Genomic DNA, 21267 nt, shown 5'->3' on the forward strand with positions numbered 1-21267 from the left:
CAACCCAGAGGAATGAAAGGATTCAACAACAATGCAAAATAAGCCACAAACAAACAAACAAAACAAAGATTCAAGGGCAAGCTTCAATGCATGTCGCTTGGCGACCAGCAGGCTGCCCTAGCTGTCCTGTCACCACTTAACGATACTTTGATACTTTTACTATTAACAGTACGCAATTTGTACAGTAAATGATTGTTAAAACACAAAAAGTACCTCTATGGTCCTGACTCCTCGTGATATGGGAATAATCGTGATATCGTGATAATAATGGAATACAAAACAGGAGAAGTAGGCCCTAAATGTATATAATTTACTCACCACGATGCTGAATTCCATGGAGGAATCGGAGATTCGGAGGATTATGTGTTTGTCTATGGTTTCACCGCAGAAAATAGTTGAAAACACAGAATGAAAACGTTGTTTCAGTGTGTTTCACTTTCACCGCTGCAGTGAGAGAGAGTGAATGATGCTGCTTTCTTCTGTCTGACAACAGAATGTAAACATACACATTCGGAAACTGCTCCACCTCCTCTGATTGGCCAACGGGCCGCGGAACGCACCCCCAGCTCATTGGTTGTTTTACCATTTAAATACTAAATAGCCGATCTACAAGCTCACATAGCGTGGGCATGGCGACGCGTTACGAGCTTGTATATCTGCAATTCTTACGCATGCTTTTAAGACGTTTTAAACTATCGTCATTTTGACTGGGGGGGAGGTGGGGGGGGCCTTATTTTGACAGGAGCAACCTATATCTAAGTATATTGGACAAAATGGACAGTATTAAGATGTTGATTTTATAATCATCTTTAGGGCCCCAAATCATACCCTAGGAAGCACTATGACTGTGTGACCTCTGTGTCTTCTGCTGCAAGCTGTGCCCTAGTTTTGTTCTGCCTTTAACTGTGTTTTTGTACTGTTTTTAACCAGGGGCCTGTTTCACGAAATTTGATTAACTAATCCAGGATTTAGGCCAAAACCAGGCCTTTTCAATCCTGTTTTTTTACAGCCTGGTTTATTCCGTTCCACTAAAGCCAAGCGAGGCTCAGAATTGGCGGATTTGGCGAGCGCGGATCAGCAAGCCTGGCTTAATAGACAGTCTGGCTTTTTGTCTCTAGACACATTATGTGGATCACAGATTTACTGATCCTTCTTCTTCATGGGGTATTAAGGCAGTTTGCATCCTTAATAGTTGCATTACAGCCCCCTTCTGTATATCTCATTATCTTTACTAATCTATTCAAGACTTACTGATACAAGGACTTAAGGTTCTAAAATAAATACTGCTGCTGTGTAGTTGCGAACGCAGTGAGCCACTTACTATGACAGCAGGGGCTGAGTGTCTGTGTGTGTGTGTGTCACGCTGTGTGGTGTCACGCTGTTACACCACCGGCCCGCCACCAGAGGGCGCAGCTGTGGCACGCACGCACGCACGCACACACACACACACACACACACACACACAGGGCGCAGCTGTAGCACACACACACACAACCACACACACACGAGCTGCGTTCGCTTCACGCGTTTGCGCGTCTTACTTGTAGTAGACTAAGCAGCAAACCAATAAAATAAATCAAAACTAAATCAAAAATTCACCAATTGGGTATTTCTTATGTACTTAATAATGTAGTGGTAAACTTTGCCTGCTCACTACACTTCAATTCAATTCAATTAAATTCAATGGGTTTTATTGGCATGAGAAAACATACGTTTACATTGCCAAAGCAGAAAGAACAATACAACAATACAGCAATACAATCAAAACAAAAATGATGTACTTTGAAGGTCAGGATCTTCAATATATCAACTTCTATGTACCAAGATCACTCGATGCAGGTATAGTGCAGGAATATACACAATGATTAGTCTTCAGGGTGGTTGTGTTCGCATATTGTTGTACTTCCCCCAGCAGATATGGGAGTTTTTTGTCATTGGTCATGTTTTCAAAATCTCCGTGTGTGGTTGTAATCTGTGGGAAGTATGTGTCTCTGATGTCTTGGTACAATGGACAGATGGTTAGGAAGTGTAGCTCGGTTTCCACTTCATTCAGTGTGCAGTGGGTGCATAGTCTGTCTTCTCTCGGGACAGACTATGTAGAAGTACATGCTCTACTGTTTCTTGTTCCTCTCTTCCACACTCTGTACATCTTCCTGTCGGGTGCTTCCCTATTATATGTAGCGTGCTGTTAAGACCCAATTAAGTGTCCAATTCTCATGCGAGCAATAATACTCTCCTCCCTCCTGCTCCAGCCCACCACCCTCTCAGTACCAACCTGCCTCTGAATGTTATAAAGGTGTCTTCCAACCTCCCCATCATCCCAATACGTCTCCTGCCAATACGTCTCCTGCCTTACTGCCTGTGTATATTTCCTGATAATTGGTTTGACTTCACTTTTGCTTAAAGGCACGCGCATGTCTACTTGCTCATTTCCTTCCACTCCAGAATGTGTCATGGTTTGGCCCTCTGCCTGTTTATTCCCCTCTTTCTGTATCTCTCCCTCTGCCCAGTTGTGTCTGTCTTTCCACTTCGGCCACTCCCACTTCCCATTGCAGCCCTCAGTCCTAGTTACACACCTGGTTCCACTCTCATCTAACTAACTGTCAGAACATAAATCAGTGTCCGGTGCTCATCTCAGTGTTCCTCTGTACCTGGAAATCCTTGTTCTCAGTCTTTAAGGTTTGCCTTTTTCTGGACTTTGTTGCATTTTGGATTTTCCTGAGCTTGAAGTTACAGTCTTTTGTTTGTCAACTGCCTTGTGCTTCAATAAATAAGTTTATTTTGAACTTCCCTCTGCATTTGGGTTCAGTCATTCTGCCACCGTGACAGTATGTTCTGACCTAAAATATGAACCCAGCAGAGCGAAGACTTTTTCACCAAAAGGTGGAGGACTTTGAAAACGTGGTTGCTCATTTCATGGCCTCACCCCCTACATTGCATGCTGCACTCCAAGAGGAGATCTCTATCCAGCAGCAGTGGTTTAAGGAGAGGCCGTGGGTAAGCTATTTTGTCCCCCACCTGAATGTGGTCTGTGAGAGGCTCAAGGACTTTGAAACCACCCATGCTTCCCAGTCAACTACCCAGTCAATTAGAGTTGGAGTAGTGAGCTTTTCATCTGTCTGCCCTGTCCCAGATCAACAAAAGAACCAGCCTTTGGATTTATTTTCATATTTTTGCAAGACTGCTAAAATCCCAGTGTACTCTGAGCCAGCTCGAGCCCAGGACCCTTATGAAGGGTCTCGCTTGGCCCTCTGTGTGGGGAACCGTGGGCCTGCCAGGAGAAGGCGTGGTCGCCATGGCTCCTTACACCCCCAGTGGTCTTCACTGCCCAGCACCCCACTACCCGGCATTCAAACCACCCTACTGCCCAGCTCTCCGCCCTCTACCCTGCCTGTAGATCCTGCAGCACCCTCCATGTCTCCTGGATCCTCCTCGTCTCCTGGATGTGCAGTGTCTACTGGGGTGCCGTCTCCAGCATCCTCCACGTCTCCTGCTCCTGCAGCCCCAGATCCTGCAGCTCCAGCTCCATCCGCTACAGTCCTGGTTTCTGCAGCCCCTGCTCCTGCAGCCCCAGCTCCAGCTCCGGCCGCTGCAGACCTGTTTCCTGCAGCACTGCCTGCAGTCCCATCTGCAGCACTGCCTGCAGCACCACAAGCTGCATCGTTAAATATATAACCTTGTCCCGTCCCACAGCAGCCCTTCGATTGTTCATTCATCAACTCCCAACCATAACAGCTTGTACAGTATAGTCTCTTTATTAGGTCCTGCCAAATCAAGGTTAAAAGGCCCCTGTTTCTCCTGCCATCCACCCCTACAGGGTGTGTGTGTGTGTGTGTGTGTGTGTGTGTGTGTGTGTGTGTGTGTGTGTGTGTGTGTGTGTGTGTGTGTGTGTGTGTGTGTGTGTGTGTGTGTGTGTGTGTGTGTGCGCAACCGAGATAGGAGAAAGTGACTTGTCTGTGTGTATAACCTCGCCTCACCAGGCTTTCCACCACCTCGGAGGAAAGCCTGGTCTCTGTTTCTTAAGTCTGTATGATCCTGTCGGGAGCGGATGATATCGTTACGTCATGTTGTAGTATTGTTTTGTAGTCGACAGGCAGGAACAACAGGCGGCAACTTCCTTTTCCCTCAAACCGATTTTTCTCAATAAAAGCTCTCGTAGCCTGTAGCTTTTATTGGTTTGAGGGAAAAGGAAGTTGCCGCCTGTTGTTCCTGCCTGTCGACTACAAAACAATACTACAACATGACGTAACGATATCATCCGCTCCCGACAGGATCATATACCCTAAATGAAATGGTGCCCAGGCTAATGTGTGTATATGGCATGAGGCAATGCACGTTACAAAGTGTGTGACTGCATTGTATTGTACAGTGTGCCCGCAACGCGTACCTACTGTACGCGTAATGCACAAACCCTTCTGCACACACATACACATCTGTGGCCTTGCTCTCTCTCTTCTAGTCCATCTTGAGGCTGCGGTAGATGTAGCGTATGAACGCCAGCGAAGCCCAAAAGGACACCGTGCCCAGCATGAGCGAGAACACCAGAGCCGTGAGCAGCGAGTAGCCAAAGAACTCGGCGCTCTGCACCAGGCCGCTCATGGACGAGCGGTTGCGGTAGTAGAAGACGGAGTAGATGAATATGAAGAGTCCGGTGGACGCTGTGCTCAGCACGCTCCGCCACCACCAGCGGTAGTCCTCGCCCGACAGGAGGAAGTAGGTGAGCGCCACGGAGATGCACCTTAGAGTATATATGAATAGAGAAGGCACCCAGAGGAAATCTTGAGGCGAAATGGACATAGTGGCCGAATGAAGGTATTGCAGCCTGGCCCCAAACACATGAACGCGCTGTCCGTTGACTAACATTGTACACGTTCACGACGGACGACGCTCGTGCGCGTTCAACGGCAGCGCGTTCATGTGTTTGGGGCCACTCACCATTGCAATCCGTCCCAGAATGCACTCTGTTCCTACCAGGAAGGAGGAGTGAATCCGCCTCATGCGCTTTTGAGCAACTTAATGCAAGTGGATGGAAGGAGAACTCGGGTGTCTTCTCTATAGATATATAACTATGAGATGCACGCGCCCACCGTCAGCAGGATGGCGAAGACGCACAGCAGGATGTCGTAGACTCGTAGAGGGTGTAGTGCTCACGACCCCACACTGTGGCGAAGATGTAGTAGAGCTCCACGGAGATGGCACTGGAGGAGGGATTGAGAGATTTTGATTTTGAATTATTTATTAGATCCCCATTAGCTTACTGTGAAACACAGCAGCTATTCTTCCTGGGGTCTTAAACATATCATTACATTACAATACAATATTTCTTTCATATTATTACATACATTTACATACAACATTCATCCAACACAACAATACAACACAAAACAACTCATGATCCGTCTACATTTGATAGTTAGCTCCACAGTACAATTAAATCTTCAACAGAGACGAGACAAAGGAGTGAGAGGATACAGAGGAAGAGACAGATTGAGGAAGCGTGACAAACAGAGAACCATTCAAAGGCAATGACAAAAAACAACATTTTAGCTAATAAAAAAAAAGAAAACTGACACTGTAGTGTTTACAAAACTAACTAAAACCAAGAAAATGCTGTCATCTTTGTCAATTTATTTCATACACAACTGACAAGCCTAGTTGGTATTTGTTCATGAGTCATGATGACTCAGCACTAAGACTATTTTAACATCAATGCAATAGAGCATCGCAGTCCCGCCCCCTTTCATGACGACAACTGGCCCACTAAATAATTCCCCATGCATTTTTCCCATAGACATTTCAAAAAGTATTTATTTAAAGATCTGTAAGACTCGATCAAAGCCAACTAGGATCATGACAAATCATGACAACAAACACAATATTTTCGGCCGAACAAATAATCAGAAAGAAGAAAAAAAAGGGCAGGGTACAACACCTTTGTTGTTTTTCTTTGTAATTATTTTGTTCGGCCCAAAATATTGTGTTTGTCGTCATGATTTGTCACGATCCGAGTTGGCTTTGTCCATGGCTTTAAAGGTCTTTAAATAAATACTTTTTGAAATGTCTATGAGAAAAATGAATGGGGAATTATTTCCTGGGCCAGGGGGCGGGACTGCGACGGGTCCACATCGAATCGTGTCAAACCACAATATCACAATGTCCCTGGGTCAAACCCAGCTGGAGACCTGTGTTTGATATCCTGTCATCCCTGCACTTAATCAAAAACTACAAAAACGTATTCAGGAGAAAAAAATAAAACAAAAACAGTAGTAACATGTGGTTTCTAGATTTCAGTGGCTTTCTTTGTTTTTTGTAAATATTGTACAGTGTTTAGTTTTGGCTTTATTTAAACAGGACGGTGTAGAAAAGACTGGGGCAAAGAGGGGAGATGAGTCGAACCAGAATGGAAACGGGGACACTGCATTAACCACTTATATCGTTTTTCGTTCAACAAATAGCGACAAATCTACGAGCTCACAACAAAATAAAGACACTAGGATTAATGTGGTTACCGCTAAGTAGTCAGGTCAGCTACCGCCTTTTTACATAACCACTACCCACCTGAATGGCAGGAAACCGCCGATGGCCATGTGGACAGCCGTGTGCTTGTACCAGGGCTGGCTGGGGATCTGTCGGGGGATGTTGCGGGTCCGGCAGGGCGCCTGGAAGCTGCCGGCCCGGTTCTTGCCCACGATACCCCCGATGATGGTGAGAGGGAAGCCCACCAGGACCCAGGCGCCCAGCAGCAGGAGCACAGTGGTGGCCGGCAAGGCCTGTGTGGAGCCACTCCACCAGTGGACAGAGTTCACCACACTCCATGTCAGGAACGACGGAGCTGTTGGCATACATGACTACAATGTAAGCAAATACAGCAATGCAATGTAGTTCAATGGTCACAGGCAGCAAAAGCAAACAAACCTAGATGAAATTATTAATTTGCTGAATGGTGTCATACAGGGGCTAGAGGGAGCTACAGAGGGAGCTAGAACTATTAGTTTCTTTAAACAAATGAATGTAAGTCTACTCTCAGGAGGAGATGGTTTACTTACTGACTGACTGACTATTGTTGAAACGCAGGTTGGGGGGGGGGGGGTGTCATATTTCTGCATTTGTTAAGACTCCTGTGGGCTTGGAGAGTTTAGCCATCTTTGGTTTAGATTTATGGCACGAGTCCTAGCTTGAAGTGAATATTACTGTAGTATACTGTATGGAAAGCATAAAGGTCACCGTTTAAATAAACCAGTAATAGCCGAGTAATACTGAAAATTTCTTGATACATAAAAAGACCCTCAAAATTGACATGCTAATGTCTAATAGCCATAGGGTAATTGTTGAGGGATGCAGCCTCCTAGCTGCATTTGGTAGCTACGCGGTTAAAGTGGCTATGCATATTTGCCTAGATAACCTTTGAATTCCAGGCTAATAAATCGTTGATACTCCCGTAGCAGGAGAGGCTTGTAATGTACTCAAGTAAAAGTACTCAATTCCAAATTAATATATATATATATTGTAACGGATTAAAGGGTTGTAAAACCTTTTTAGACCAGGAGCATATTTAAACTTTATATTCAATGTTATAAGGTTCAACTGATAAACTATAATACTATATAAATGAACCTTTTACAGATAAATACTTTAGGGTAACAGCTGCAATACAATACTTAAGAAGGAAAAGAGTAGAATTACTTACTGCAGGAAAAATACCAAGACATGACGGATTGAGGGGAGTCCGCACACAGTCAGCATAATTTTCAAAAGATTATATTAGCCATTATATGTTCTGGGGAGCAGAACGGACTTTACAAGACAGCATCGTGAAAATTTCTCCCCCGGACAATATCCGGGAATACATTATATAGGGCTGGCAAAACAAAACAAGAATGACATAGGAAAAAATTCATTTTGGGTTCATAGGCTAATAAAATGGTAATATTGGCGACCCCTATTGCCGGGGAGGTCTACTTAGCTGACGTGGCCACTCACACTTCCTGGGAATTCCCAGGAAGTATGACGAATGGGAAGTGAACCATATAAGTTCAGAGGTTAACAAACAGTGACTTACAGCGGCACCTTAAGTTGGGAGGACAGTGTTGGAGACTAAAATAACATTATACCGACGTAATTAAAGCAGCGAGCGAGACGAAGCGTCTCCCGCGGTGAAGGTCGAAAAACACAAGGGCTCAGTATCATTCATGATCACAGTCATGGTTCACAAGGTTCTCTTTCCGACAGCCATTGGTACCTGCTAGTATGTTGTGTGTTGGCCTGTTGGGTAAATGTATGAACGGTTAAAACAGGGTTCTGCTGTAACACATGTTCCACAATTTACCCTTTTTAAACACATGCCCTAAATACCACAACGCCTTGTGAGCTCATATTGTAGTGTAGATCTGCCATTTGCTTATATAATAATGACGTTCCCAAAACAAGGTAATGGGGTTTAATGTGTGGTTAAATAAAAAGGTAAATAAAGAAATAGGGAAATGAGCATGACATGCTTTTTTTTTTTTATTTTTTTTTTTTTAAGATATTTTTTTGCGGCTTACGCCTTTTATTGATTTTTGAAGGGACAGACAGTAGGCTGACAGGAAACGGGAGAGAGATGGGGGGATGACACGCAGTAAAGGCCGTGTCGGGTCCGGGAGTCGAACCCGCGGCACACTGCGACTGGATTACCAGTCCGGTGCCCAGACCGTTACGCTACGGCCTGGGCCCATGACATGCTTTTTTTTCAGTGAGACCGTACTCACCAGAGAAGAGAGACGAGGTGAGAATGATGTTCCACACCCACCGCTGGCCGTGGATCTGCGTGTAGAAGCTGCATGAAACGTAGCCGGACACACAGCTGGTCAGCGCATACAGGACGATGGCCGCCGAGTTGATGGCGCCGTGGCGATGCATGTTGAACATTCCCAGCAACGCCATGACGATGATCCCTATGGAAAGGAAACCGTGGTTGCAGGACAGCAATGGGGTCATTCATCAGAAGAATCAAAACTTCTCAATGTGTTCCAAATGCATTTCTTTATTCATCCTACACCACTTAAACAAAACCTGCTGTAACTGGCCAGTTGTCACTGTACCCAACCTTAATCCTAATCCTAATCTCACAAAAAGTATTGCTATACATATCACTTACAGCACCTTTAACAAAGAAAGTGTAACATGTAACCCCCTGTGTAGGAAGTTGATTATTTACATACGTTTTGAATAGATTTATTCACTGGAGAATAAACCAGGCCTTGTCGCCTGTTCACTTTGTCTAATGCATATAGGAGAAAACTGCAATGTCAGCAGTGGAAAGTGAAAGAAACAATCAACATTGTTCAACTGTGCCTTAACACATTTAGTGCCGGAAGTGCTTCAAAATAGAAGCTCTGGGGTGCCAGAGTTGTCTGATCGCTTTTACTCTGAAAGCCATGAACCGGAAACACTTTCCTAAAAATAGTTGACTTTACAAAGTGACCTCACATCCCGATCGTTTTCATTTATACGATATATGATCCAAAAAGCGTTCATATTTTGCGGGAGAGACGGATGAGGAGCAGAAATGGCGCGCCACCGAGTGGCGCGCTACGAGCTTGTAGGTCTGCTATTTTTTTAAATGGAAGAACGACTGACATAGAAACATAGCTTTTTCAGAAAACTGTCAGGATGTAGAAGACATTTTTAGAATCTGATCTCAGGTCAGAATGGGTTAAACCGTTTAGACCTGAGGACGATTCTACAAATGTCTTCTAATTCCTGACAGTTTTCTGAAAATCCCATGTTTCTATATCAGTGGTTTTCAAACTATTTCATGTCAAGGACCCATAAAATCATATGTAATTGGCCGCCGACCCCCATCTGAAAATATGTTGTTCCAGGGACCCCCCAGAAGCAAAGATATGAGTTCAAAACGTTCGCTCTGACAGAATATATAAATTCAAAGATTTGCGTCACATGGACTGTCGCCATGCCACGCTATGATCTTGTAGATCTGCAATTTTTCAACAGCTAAACTGCTAACACCTTCTGGTGTCGGGACAGAACTCGTCACAATGCAACGTTATTCCACAGCCAGAGATATAAAGTCCATTGTTTGACTGACTGGAATGTGATCCTCTGTGTCTTTTAAATCAGAGCTTTTTTTGTGTTGGAAAGTAACTATAAAGTACATGTACTTTATACTGTGCTTATTGTATGGACAATGTTGAGGTATCTGTACTTTACTTGGAGTATTTCCAATTTCCAATACTTTTTTACTTCTACTCCACTATACATCTCAGAGGCAAATATTGTACTTTTACATTACAATTATTGTACTTTAGTTTCTAGTTACTTTGTAGATTTTGATGACAAAACATACATTAAACACTTCAGCCCTATATGTACATTTCGGGCCATTTGAAAATATCAGATCTACAGGCTCACAGTGCGTCGCGTTTCGACGCACTGATAGCTTGTAGATCTGCTATTTTTTTTTAAAACATGTTTTTATTAATTTGGAAACCCTGAAACGGGACATTCTTCATAATGCGTACTTTTACTTTTCGTACTTTATAAGTGCATTCCGACCACAATACTTTTGTACTTTCACTCGAGTATACATTCTGAATCCTCGGGTCTTTTACGTGTAACCTTGTACTCCTACATCGCAGTATATTGTAGTACAAAAAACACAAGTGAGTACCGTAATTTCCGGACTATAAGCCGCGACTTTTTACCCATGATTTGAACCCTGCGGCTTATACAGAGGTGCGGCTAATCTATGGATTTTTGCAGAGCCATCTAAGGCTCTGAGCTAACGTAACGGCCACTAGGGGGCCACCTGCGGCTTATAGTACGGTGCAGCTTGTATACGTACATATTTGGGATTTTCCCTGAATTTGGCTGGTGCGGCTTATATTCAGGTGCGCCTTATAGTCCGGAAATTACGGTACTTAATCCATCGCTGGCTTACGACGGATTCTCCCACGCCTCAGAGAGAGAGAGAGAGAGAGAGAGAGAGAGAGAGAGAGAGAGAGAGAGAGAGAGAGAGAGAGAGAGAGTGAATCGGGGTGAATAGGGATACAGGGTGCTGCGGAGGGCTCTGCTCCGTGTTGCTTAATTTGTCGGGGATCAGCAGCCCCCCGTGTGCGCAGAGGATGTGCGTAGACTCGGATTGTTGAGTATTGCTCAATTAGTGATTGCTATTAATTAGTGGCTCATGTTTCTATGATATGGGAGGGCTGTGATGAGAAGCATAGATGTTTGGGAGGGAGGAAGCAACGCAGAGCAACAATTGTACCGTTCCTGGCCACGGCTTAAGGATCACGCATACTGTGATTACATTTCATTTCTAACACTCATGATTAAACTGCGGCATGACACGCGCGCACACACACACACACACACATGTATGGACTGACACACATGTGAGTACACGTCTCCCTCATCTGTGCAGACACGTGGCAAAAGACAAATATTTATTAGCCGCACATTTGACCCGATCTGCGTGATCATTGAAACACCTGCGCGCGCGTGTCGGTCGGACTGGAATTTAATTGCATCACTTAGTTAAGCCACTTAAGCGCCGGCCGCGTTGCTTAATTTGTCGGGTTTCAGCAGCCGCCTCGCGTGCATGTGCGTTGACTCGGATTGTAGGTAATTGCTATTAATTAGTGGCTCATGCTTTTATGGTGTGGGAGGACTGTGGTGAGAAACAGAGATGTTTGGGAGGGAGGGACCACGGCTAAGTCATTGAATTAGTTTTCATTTTCGTTTTCTTTCATGTCATGTGGCCTTGTGGTTAGAGTGTCCGCCCTGAAAATGGGAGGTCGGGGGTTCGATCCCCGGCCGGGTCATACCAAAGACTGTAAAAATGGGACCCTGCTTGGCACTCAGCATCAAAGGGTTGGATTGGGGGGGTCAAATCTACTAATCAAATGATTCCCGAGCGCGGCGCACGCTGCAGCTCACCGCTCCTTGGCTGCAGCTCACCGCTCCAACAGATGGGTCAAATGCAGAACAAATTTCACTGCGGTAACGTGTGTGACAAATCGTACGACTTTGACTTTCAAAAGCCGGGAATCATAGCTTCAAATTGACATATTGGTTTTTCAGTTTGACCCACCAGTTTTGGACATATGTCTTATAGAGAAATGTCTTTCAGAGAAACAGCGAGTTGAGAAAACAGGCTTGAAAGGTTCCCTTCTGTGGACTCTAAAGGTCCCTGCACACTTGTTATGATTTTTAGCGGTTTTCCGAAAAAACGTGTCCTGTGTGCAACCACCTTAAGACTTTCCCCCGAACATTTGGGAGTTTGAATGTTCGCTCATTATGGTTTGGCACTCGAATCTTAATAAATGGGCTCGAACACTTTTTTTTTTAGAATTTTGACGATCTCATCCACTAAAATGAAGGGGGACCACTTTGGATGACATCCCAACTGGAAATGCCATCGAATATTGCCCATCAGACGCCTGTGGAGCGGTGCGCTCGGTTGTGATATCATTAAAGTTCCATCCTGTGATTAATCTCCGTCCTGAGCGTAACTATCTGATAGAACAGAGACCTCCGTTTATGTCGCTCAGGTTGTTAACCTGGAACCCCCTCAGGGGCCGCTGGTGGTCCCCTGACCACCGGTTGACCTGGTACCCCCTCAGGGGCCGCTGGTGGTCCCCTGACCACCGGTTGACCTGGTACCCCCTCAGGGGCCGCTGGTGGTCCCCTGACCACCGGTTGACCTGGTACCCCCTCAGGGGCCGCTGGTGGTCCCCTGACCACCGGTTGACCTGGTACCCCCTCAGGGGCCGCTGGTGGTCCCCTGACCACCGGTTGACCTGGTACCCCCTCAGGGGCCGCTGGTGGTCCCCTGCGTCTAGTTTCACCCGGCGTCTCCGGCCAGGATAGCTGTGTAGCTGAAGTTACTAGAGTTCTCATCGGGCCCGAAATTTGAAGCCCGGCCCGGCCCGGCCCTAACTGGGTCAGCCCGAAGCCCGGCCCGGCCCGGCCCTAACTGGGTCAGCCCGAAGCCCGGCCCGGCCCTAAAAAATACCATAATGTTAGACCCGAAGCCCTATAAAGCCCGACAAAGAAAAAAAAGAACCCCACTTTAATTCATGGCCAGCGCAGCAGCATGCGCTGACGGCGCGTGCTGCTGCGCTGGCCATGCATTAAAGTGGCGTTCTTTTTTTTCTTTCAGTGTGTGTCTGTGTGAGAGTGAGAACGGAGTTCAATGGACTTATCGCCGAAATAAAGGATTTATGTAGCTCACGTTAGACTGTTAATGTAGCCTACCATTTCCATATCATTCTAATGGATTCCATTTCCAGTGGTGGTGACTGGTGAGTAGCTCCCCGTTTCCTCTGAAGTGAAGCTATGTCCAAGACCCCAAGTATCGTCCCCGTTTGGTGTCCAAAAGAACAAACATAGCTTACATATATATCCATGCACCCGCTCATGGCGTGTCTCGAGCTTAGAGCTTAGAGACAGCTCTGTTATTTTAAATCGGGCACATATAACGAGGAGCGCCGCTGCCGCACTGAGCGACGGCGGTTATAATACTAATCATTTTGTAAATCAAATAGCCTGTAGCCTGCATTGCGTGGTCAGATCATACACTACAGAATTATCTGGATCGGTTGGTGACTATGACGTTGATTAGGTCTAATGATTAGGTTATTCATCGCAGCCAGCTGGGTTTAACGAGATGGCTCAGTGCAACTGTTTTTGTCATGTTGCAGTCTATCGTTTGATAATCCGATTGATTTATAAAACATTTAGCATTATGAACTGAAGCAGAAGCTCATTTGGTGCGCCGCAAAACAGAGGCCAGCCAGCGGTATAAACATTAAACAACCACCCCACCGTTAATCCATTCCAAGCCCCCCGCCTCCACTCCTCCGTCTTCCTCCTGTCACAAGTGAATCGCCATAGCGCAGCCCTCTTCATAATAAATACATACTTGTAGGCTGTATAACCTACACATTACACAAATAACAGAATTGCTATTTTTATTATAATAACATTTTTGAAAAAAGAAGAAAAATAAAAAATCACGGAAAATCACAGAGCCCGAGGCCCGGCCCGGCCCGTCTAATTAGCATATTTTTTGGGCCCGGCCCGGCCCTAAAATGTCGGGCCGGGCCGGGTCGGGTTCGGGCAGAAAATGAGAACTCTAAGCTGAACACACTGTCTGCTTCTTTTCATCGTGGGCTGTGTCGATAGGCCAAGCATTGCGTGACATGTGTTCCACTGAAGCAATATAAGTGATACAAGCGCACCTTAGGACTCGGGTGTTGTTGTCCAGCGGTGAATATAACAGATCCAGACAGATTGGCGTTGTGAGAAATGTTTCACTGGACGGTACATGTGGATGTAGGACCTTTGGACGTATTCACAGCCGCTGCTGTAGCAGCAGTCGAGGATGATCTGTACGTCTTTACACGGGGCGGTTACATCACTATGCATGGCGACTGGTCCTGCATCGGTACGTGTGTCTTCAACACAGTGTCTTTACGCTGGAGAGTATTGAGCACAGTGACAACTGGAACCGGACTGGGGTTTCTTTGCAGGGGGAAGATCATGAGATCCGATGGCCACAGAGCTGTGCTGATAGGACACAGCGTCTACGTCTGGGGAGGGAGACGCCCTTACAGAGATGTGCTTTACGCGTTTGACGTAGACACCCACAGCTGGTCCAAACCCATGGTGTCTGGGAGCGTCCCAGAGTGGAGGCATGGCCACTCGGCCTGTGCCTTAGGAAATGTCATGTTTATCTATGGAGGCTACAAGGAGTGGACTTGCTCTAATGACATGTTCAAGTTGGACACCAACACGATGGTCTGGTCTTTGATTAACACCAGAGGCACTTCCCCTCCTGCCTCACACAGCCAATCTGCCACCATCATCGGGACAAAGATGTTTGTATGTGTGGCCACAGAGCCCAACTACATCAGAGTGTTTGACACAGAGACAGACCTCTGGCTGAGCACTCCTGCACCAAATCTTCCAGTAAGATTAAGCTTGTCTAATTTAGCCTTTGCCTACAACGGAGAGCTGTACACAACTGGTGGCCGCATCTGGGAAGCAGGTGGCCTGTGGAAATTCAACCCAGAGACCTTTTCCTGGACCAAGGTTACGCCCAAGGGGAACGGCCCGTCCCAGATTCGTAATGTTCGCTTTTGCATGGTGGGAGATCGTATTGTCTTCTTTGGAGAGTTCAAATACACCATGCAAGGAGACCTGTGGATCCTAGACTCCAGTCCTAGACTGAAGACGTTCTGTAAACTAGCGGTTATTCAGTACGGTCTGAATCAGTCTGAACTCCCACACGACATCCGGTGGGAACTGAGAACCATGACTGTTGAGAGTACGACCTTCCGTTGGAAACTGCCATGAAAGAGAACAGGCAAGAGATGCAGCATATTCCAAGACTCAGGTATCTTGCGTCAGCTGGACTACATACTAGTGAGGAGAAAGTGGAGGAACTCCATCCTGAACGCTGAATCGTACAGCACGTTCAGCTCTGTTGGTCCCCAAGCCAAGCCCTACCATCCAATATGACTGGAAGGCATTCTCAACCGATCCTTGCCTGCAAGACAGGTATCCGGAGGAGGTCAGGAGGCGCTTCCAGCTGCTGGATGAGGGAGTGGAGCCTAATGAAGAATACAGGCCATTTGTTGTCGCGAACAAAGAGGCGGCCAGGCTTTGGGTGTGTGCCTGTGCTCGACAAAACCAGAACCACCCTGCAGTCCAGACACCCGGGAGTCGTGGCGCCACGGGTTAGAGTCAAGTAGTAGTAACAATTAGCTAAAGTTTTCAATTTAATATAGTGGAGTAAAAGTGTACAATATTTCCCTCTGAGATGTAGTGGAGTAGAAATACTGGGAATTGTAAATACGCAAGTGTAGTACAAATACCTCAAAATTGTACTTAAGCACAGTACAGCACAGTAAATGTACTTACTTTCCCAGTGGGACGTGCCTCGAGGACCTCCCTATAGGGAGACGCCCGAGAGGCATCCTAACCAGATGCCCCGGGGTCTCCTCCCAGTGGGACGTGCCTCGAGGACCTCCCTAGGGAGACGCCCGAGAGGCATCCTAACCAGGATTCTGGATTTGATTGAAAGAAACGCGTCATACAGTTCCTGCCGACAGCTCAGCCTCATAGCACTACTTCTAATTTGATTCGATGGGAAGAAGTAGTCGCTACAACATTGTCAACAGAAAATAAGATCTGGAAGGAAACACAATTGGAACATGGAGAACATCGCAGCAACAGTTGAACTTTGAGCGGCGCCTCAGTGACTCGGATTGGAGCGAGATGAACCGCCGCAGCGGTGAAAATGTTTGAACACGCAGCAGCGCATCACAGCCATTAGCGGTGAGTCGTGAGATACAATTGTATTAGCACGCCAATTCCTTCTGTGTATTTGGTTGAATTGAACACAGTTGGAAGAAGTGCTGCCACTGGTCCATTGGGGACTATTGATTGTTGGCTGGTGTTGTGTGCGCGCTGCGCTGGATTGACGCAATTGACTTTATGGCTGCTCGTTTCACTGTGGTTGCTTGCTGTGAATTCTTTCTCGTACATTGGATGGAAATGTCAAAATGAGTGATACAAACGTCACAAGTACAGACACAAACGAAATGGATCTGGAGGATCAAAAGGAGGAGTCACGGAGGAGGACAAGAGCTCACAAAGGAAATAAAAGGGCTCATCAAAAATGATGCAAATGTAAGGGATGTGCAAAGCACAATGGAGAAACTGAATGAAATGTATGAAAATGCAAAAGCAGCACATAATTCAGCTTTTCAAGCAATTGTCTTGATTCCACATGAGGAGGACGACAATCAAAATGTGTGGTTTTCAGCTTTTCACGTGTGATAAAGCACAATTCAGATTTCAGGGATGATGTAAAACTGTGGTTTGATAAGAGTAAAATGCCAATGATTGAAATGCAAATTAATGAAATGATTATTGCGAATTATGCGAATGAATCAATTCCTGCACAATCAGTAACTGAAGCTGATCAATCTGTTCATGTGGAAATTAATGTTGAACATGCACAGCATATAGAAATACCTGTTGATGTTGTTGTTTTTCGGTCTGTCTTTTTCTGCCCACTCTTTTCTTTTTGTCCTCCTGAAATCGAAGTGAAATCCGAAGTGATATTGCCCTGTTTGTCCCTGTTTAAGTGTGGACTTGATGTCACATGAAAAAGGACTATACAGAGACATTGGAGTTGGAGCCACATGGAGGGGGGATGAGGGAGGGAAGAGGGGTGGAAAAAAAAATCTTGGGAATTGCTCATGTGCCATATGTGAAAATGCTATCTGTAATGTACTGCTCTTTCCAAATAAAACAAATATTATAAAAAAAAAAGAAATACCTGTTGAACAGGAGGTGGAAACTGTGGAAATGACGGGGGGGCAGCAGGACAAATTGCTACCCACTAATGCTCAAAAGCACACACAATCACAACATGTAACTCAGTCACAACAGGCAACAGAGTCAGCTGACTTACAGGAAACAATCCAACCTAATAACAGTGTGTCAAACATAACCAAGAAAACAAAGGGTTCTAAAGCTTCAAGTACAGAATCCGCACGTTTGAAAGCTGAGGCAGAAATGGCTGCTCTCATTGTCCATCAAAAAATTAACCAGAATAGACATGCCCTAGAGGAGCAAATGGAGCACCTGAGAAGAGAAAAGGAGGAGCAAATAGAGCACCTGCGAAGACAAAAGGAAAAGATGGAGCTGGAAATAGGGGTGTCCAACCGATAACCATTTATTATTTGGTTACCGACAACACTAACGGCTAATGGTTTACCGATAAAAAAATATATATTTTATTTTGAAGCGTCGAGAGCGGGCACCGCGGCCAAGGCGCCAAGCCCCTCGTTCCACCTGCACTGTGACTTCCTCTTCCCCCAAAACAAAAACACTGCATGTAGTGGAGGAGGAGGGAAAAAGAGGAGGGAAAAAGAAAAAGAAAAGACGAAAAATGAAACAGCGCGCAAAAAGAAGTACCGTTTGGCAGCATTTTACACAAAAGAATGTTGATGAGGTAACTTGTAATCTGTGTAATTTCACGATGAAATATAGCCTACCTCCAGTACTTCAGCAATGAAGTATCACCTGGATAACCGCCACCCAACCCCATCGGCCTCGGGTGCAGCAGCACAAGCAACGCTGCCTGGCATGCTAGTGTTCGTGGGGAGGAGATGTGACCCAACCAAAACAGAGGCGATCACACAGAAAGTATGCGCTATGGTTGAATGGGACACCATGCCAATCAGTGTTGTCGATGGTAGGGGGTTTCGGGCATTGATGGGCTACGTTGAGCCCAACTACCACATTCCATCAAGGCAACATTAAGTTGGGAAAAGAAACGCTCAAATCACAACTGGATCATACCGAATCTGTGGCTATAATGACGGACTGCTGGACTGCACTGACCACCGAGAGCTATGTGACAGTAACAGTGCACTATATTGATGAGGAATGGAACGTTAAATCAGCCATCTTGTTGACAGAGAATGGCAGACAACTTGGCAGCCAAGTTGAATGATTCGGTGGAGTTCTGGGGATTGGCCGGGAAGGTGTGTGCATGCGTGCTAGTAACATCGTCTCGGCAAATTCCCCCGCCCAGGTGACATGGGACTCGGTTCCCTGCTACGCACACACACTGCAACTAGCAATCACCGATGGATTTGCAACGAGTTATCGGTGCAGCAGGGCGACTTGTTGCGCACTTCAACCACAGCACCCGTGCCACAAAGGTACTGGAGGAAAAACAACACTCGATGAACAAACCTAAACATTCGCTCATCCAGTCATGCAAAACCAGATGGAACTCGGTGTATGATATGTTCGAGAGACTTCATGAGCAGCGGTGGTGTGTCACTGCTGTTCTATCCGACCGAACAGTAACAAAGCTGCAGGATGCCAGAACCCTTGAGCTAAAAGATGAACACTGGCAAATGATTGAAGATGTCCTACCTGTTTTAAAGAAGTTGAAAACTGTGACCACCGTTATGTCAACAGAATCAGAGGTGTCGATTTCAAACATTTACCCCATCACCTTCAGCCTCCTGAACAAACACCTAGCGAGCTCCACAAATGACACCCCAAAGAGTTCAAGGCCAAGGTCAAAAAATCCCTGCGGGATCGCATGACAGTTGACACGGCTGACTTGGTCTCAAAACCAGCCCTGATCGCCACCACCTTAGACCCTCGCCATAAACACCTGCCTTCCTTCACACCAAGGCAGAGAGACGCTGCGACAGTCAAGCTGAAAGAAATCTGCGCTAACGTACAATTGGAGAATGCGAATCAACAGGCCGATGATGAAGGTGAATATTATTGACATTTATTGTATAGGCTATATATTTTTTTTTGTATACTTTAATTACTTTTTGTGTTATCCCTTTAGCACCACCACCATTGTATAATTTGTAGTTCGTACTGCAGTACACAGTGACAGGCACTATTTGCAAACTGTTCAAATTTAATTTCAATTAAAGGTGTCGCAGAGATTGGCCCTGCAACTGATGAAGAGGAGGAGGATCGCGAGGACGAGCCGATGGCTTCTGCTGAAGTGGAGAAGGAAAGTTCCTAGGAGAGGACTACAACCCGCTTTGAGCAGCTAATGATTCAGCGACAGTGGACAACTACATGAGAGACTGTCCCCCCAAATTGGAAAGTAACCCACTTCAATGGTGGAAAGCAAACCAGGCCCGCTTTCCGAGGCTGGCCATATTAGCGAGGCGTTACCTTTGCATCCCTGGAACCTCGGTCCCATCCGAGAGGGTGTTCTCTGAAGCGGGTCTTGTAGTCAATAGACTGCGGACAAGGTTAACCCTTGAGCATGTGGATATGTTGATTTTTTTGAATAAAAACCGTTAAACAATTGGGACACTGTGATGCTGCTGATAAGGTAGGCCTGGTCTTTATTTTATTTTGTTAATGTGCTACTGCGGCTGGCAGTGGCTATTGGCCTATGGCCCCAGACCGTCAAACTCAAAGCCTAAAGGCTGCTATAGGCACAGAGCAGGCCTGCCCTGTTTATTTTATTATCCACTCAAGTATTCCAATTTCCTCTCACAGTCACACTGATTAATATATTTTTTCGTTTGACAATGTTTTGCTGTTAATTACTATATACCCTTCAACCGTTGTAACTTGTTAAATTCTTTTATATTAGTTTTATTTATTTTAGCGTGTCACGTTTACATGGGACTGGGAGTTGATGTTCTGTAATTGGCCTCAAGTGGCTGTGGGCCTGTGGCCTTGCGCTGCTCAATGTGCAATGCATGTGTTTCTACTTTTGTTGAAAAGCACAGAAACTTATTGTTTTGTGTAGGCCAATGCTTATTTAGTAGGCCTATTGTATATTAGCCTATATAACATTTTATTTTTACATGCTACATGGACTCTGTGCCTTGACTTATTCCTGTAGGCTTCTAGGTGGAGCACCCCGCCATCGGACTCTGTTTTGAGCAGTTTTCTTCAGCTGGGCCCACGATAGTCCAGTCATCTTTGCCTCACTCTCCACTGATGTTCTCCAGGTCTGTTTTGGCCTTCCCACTTTTCTTTTACCCTGCGGATTCCAGTCCAGTGCTTGCCTAGTGATGTTGTCAGTAGGTTTTCGGAGGGTATGTCCAATCCACCCCCACTTTCTCTTCTTCACATCCTGGCTGATGGAGTTTTGGTTGGTTTTCTCCAACAAGGCTGGCATTTGATATTTTATCGGGGCACCTGATGTTCAGAATGCGTCTCAGGCATCTGTTGACAAAAGTCTGGAGTTTGTTGGTGGTAATATTTGTCTCTGATCCATAGAGGAGAACTGACTTGACATTGGTGTTAAATATTCTGATCTTATTGGGAGGGACAGTGCTTTGGAGTTCCAGATGGCTCGTAGCGTGGTGAAAACGTGTCTGGCCTTTTTTATTCTGCTTTTGATGTCATCATCTGATCCACCATCCTTGCCCAGTATGCTCCCGAGATATGTGAAGCGGTCAGTCGTTTCTGTAGTTGGACTGGGAGGTCCAGTTTGTTGTTTACCTTCATGAGTTCTGTCTTTTTCACATGTGCTCTGTGCCCCCGGTGAAATTAAAAGTAGCAAACGTTTCGGTCCTGGGAGCTGTCAGTGCCATTTCTATCAGCTTTCCTCATATGATAGTCTTACAGGTGTAAAGCATTTTTGTTATTTTTTGGTGCACGCTTCATCATTTTGTAGCATTGCGTGAGAAAAGAGAGGTAGAGCGGGGGCAAATGCAAAGACATAGAAAGAGGTTAAAT

At 45.7% G+C, this 21267-nt stretch overlaps 1 protein-coding gene and 1 pseudogene across 2 annotated transcripts; one reads left to right on the forward strand and one right to left on the reverse strand.

The window, feature by feature from the left end:
- Nucleotides 1–4177: 4177 nt before the first annotated feature.
- On the reverse strand, nt 4178–14430 carry LOC310863787 (transmembrane 9 superfamily member 1-like; annotated as a pseudogene). The gene is made up of 6 exons (XR_014571056.1): nt 14330–14430; nt 12533–12870; nt 8748–8933; nt 6559–6832; nt 5080–5198; nt 4178–4738 (listed from the first exon to the last, which is right to left on the reverse strand). The product of XR_014571056.1 is annotated as a transmembrane 9 superfamily member 1-like (transcript).
- Nucleotides 14431–14544: 114 nt separating this feature from the next.
- Nucleotides 14545–15360, forward strand: LOC310863788 (kelch domain-containing protein 3-like; the record flags this gene model as incomplete). The annotated part of the gene is made up of 1 exon (XM_083772282.1): nt 14545–15360. The coding sequence occupies one exon, from the start codon at nt 14545–14547 to the stop codon at nt 15358–15360; it is 816 nt and encodes a 271-aa protein (XP_083628408.1).
- Nucleotides 15361–21267: the final 5907 nt, after the last annotated feature.

This window comes from Protomyctophum parallelum, assembly GCF_964188405.1.
Source record: "Protomyctophum parallelum genome assembly, chromosome: 8".
Classification (NCBI taxonomy): domain Eukaryota; kingdom Metazoa; phylum Chordata; class Actinopteri; order Myctophiformes; family Myctophidae; genus Protomyctophum; species Protomyctophum parallelum.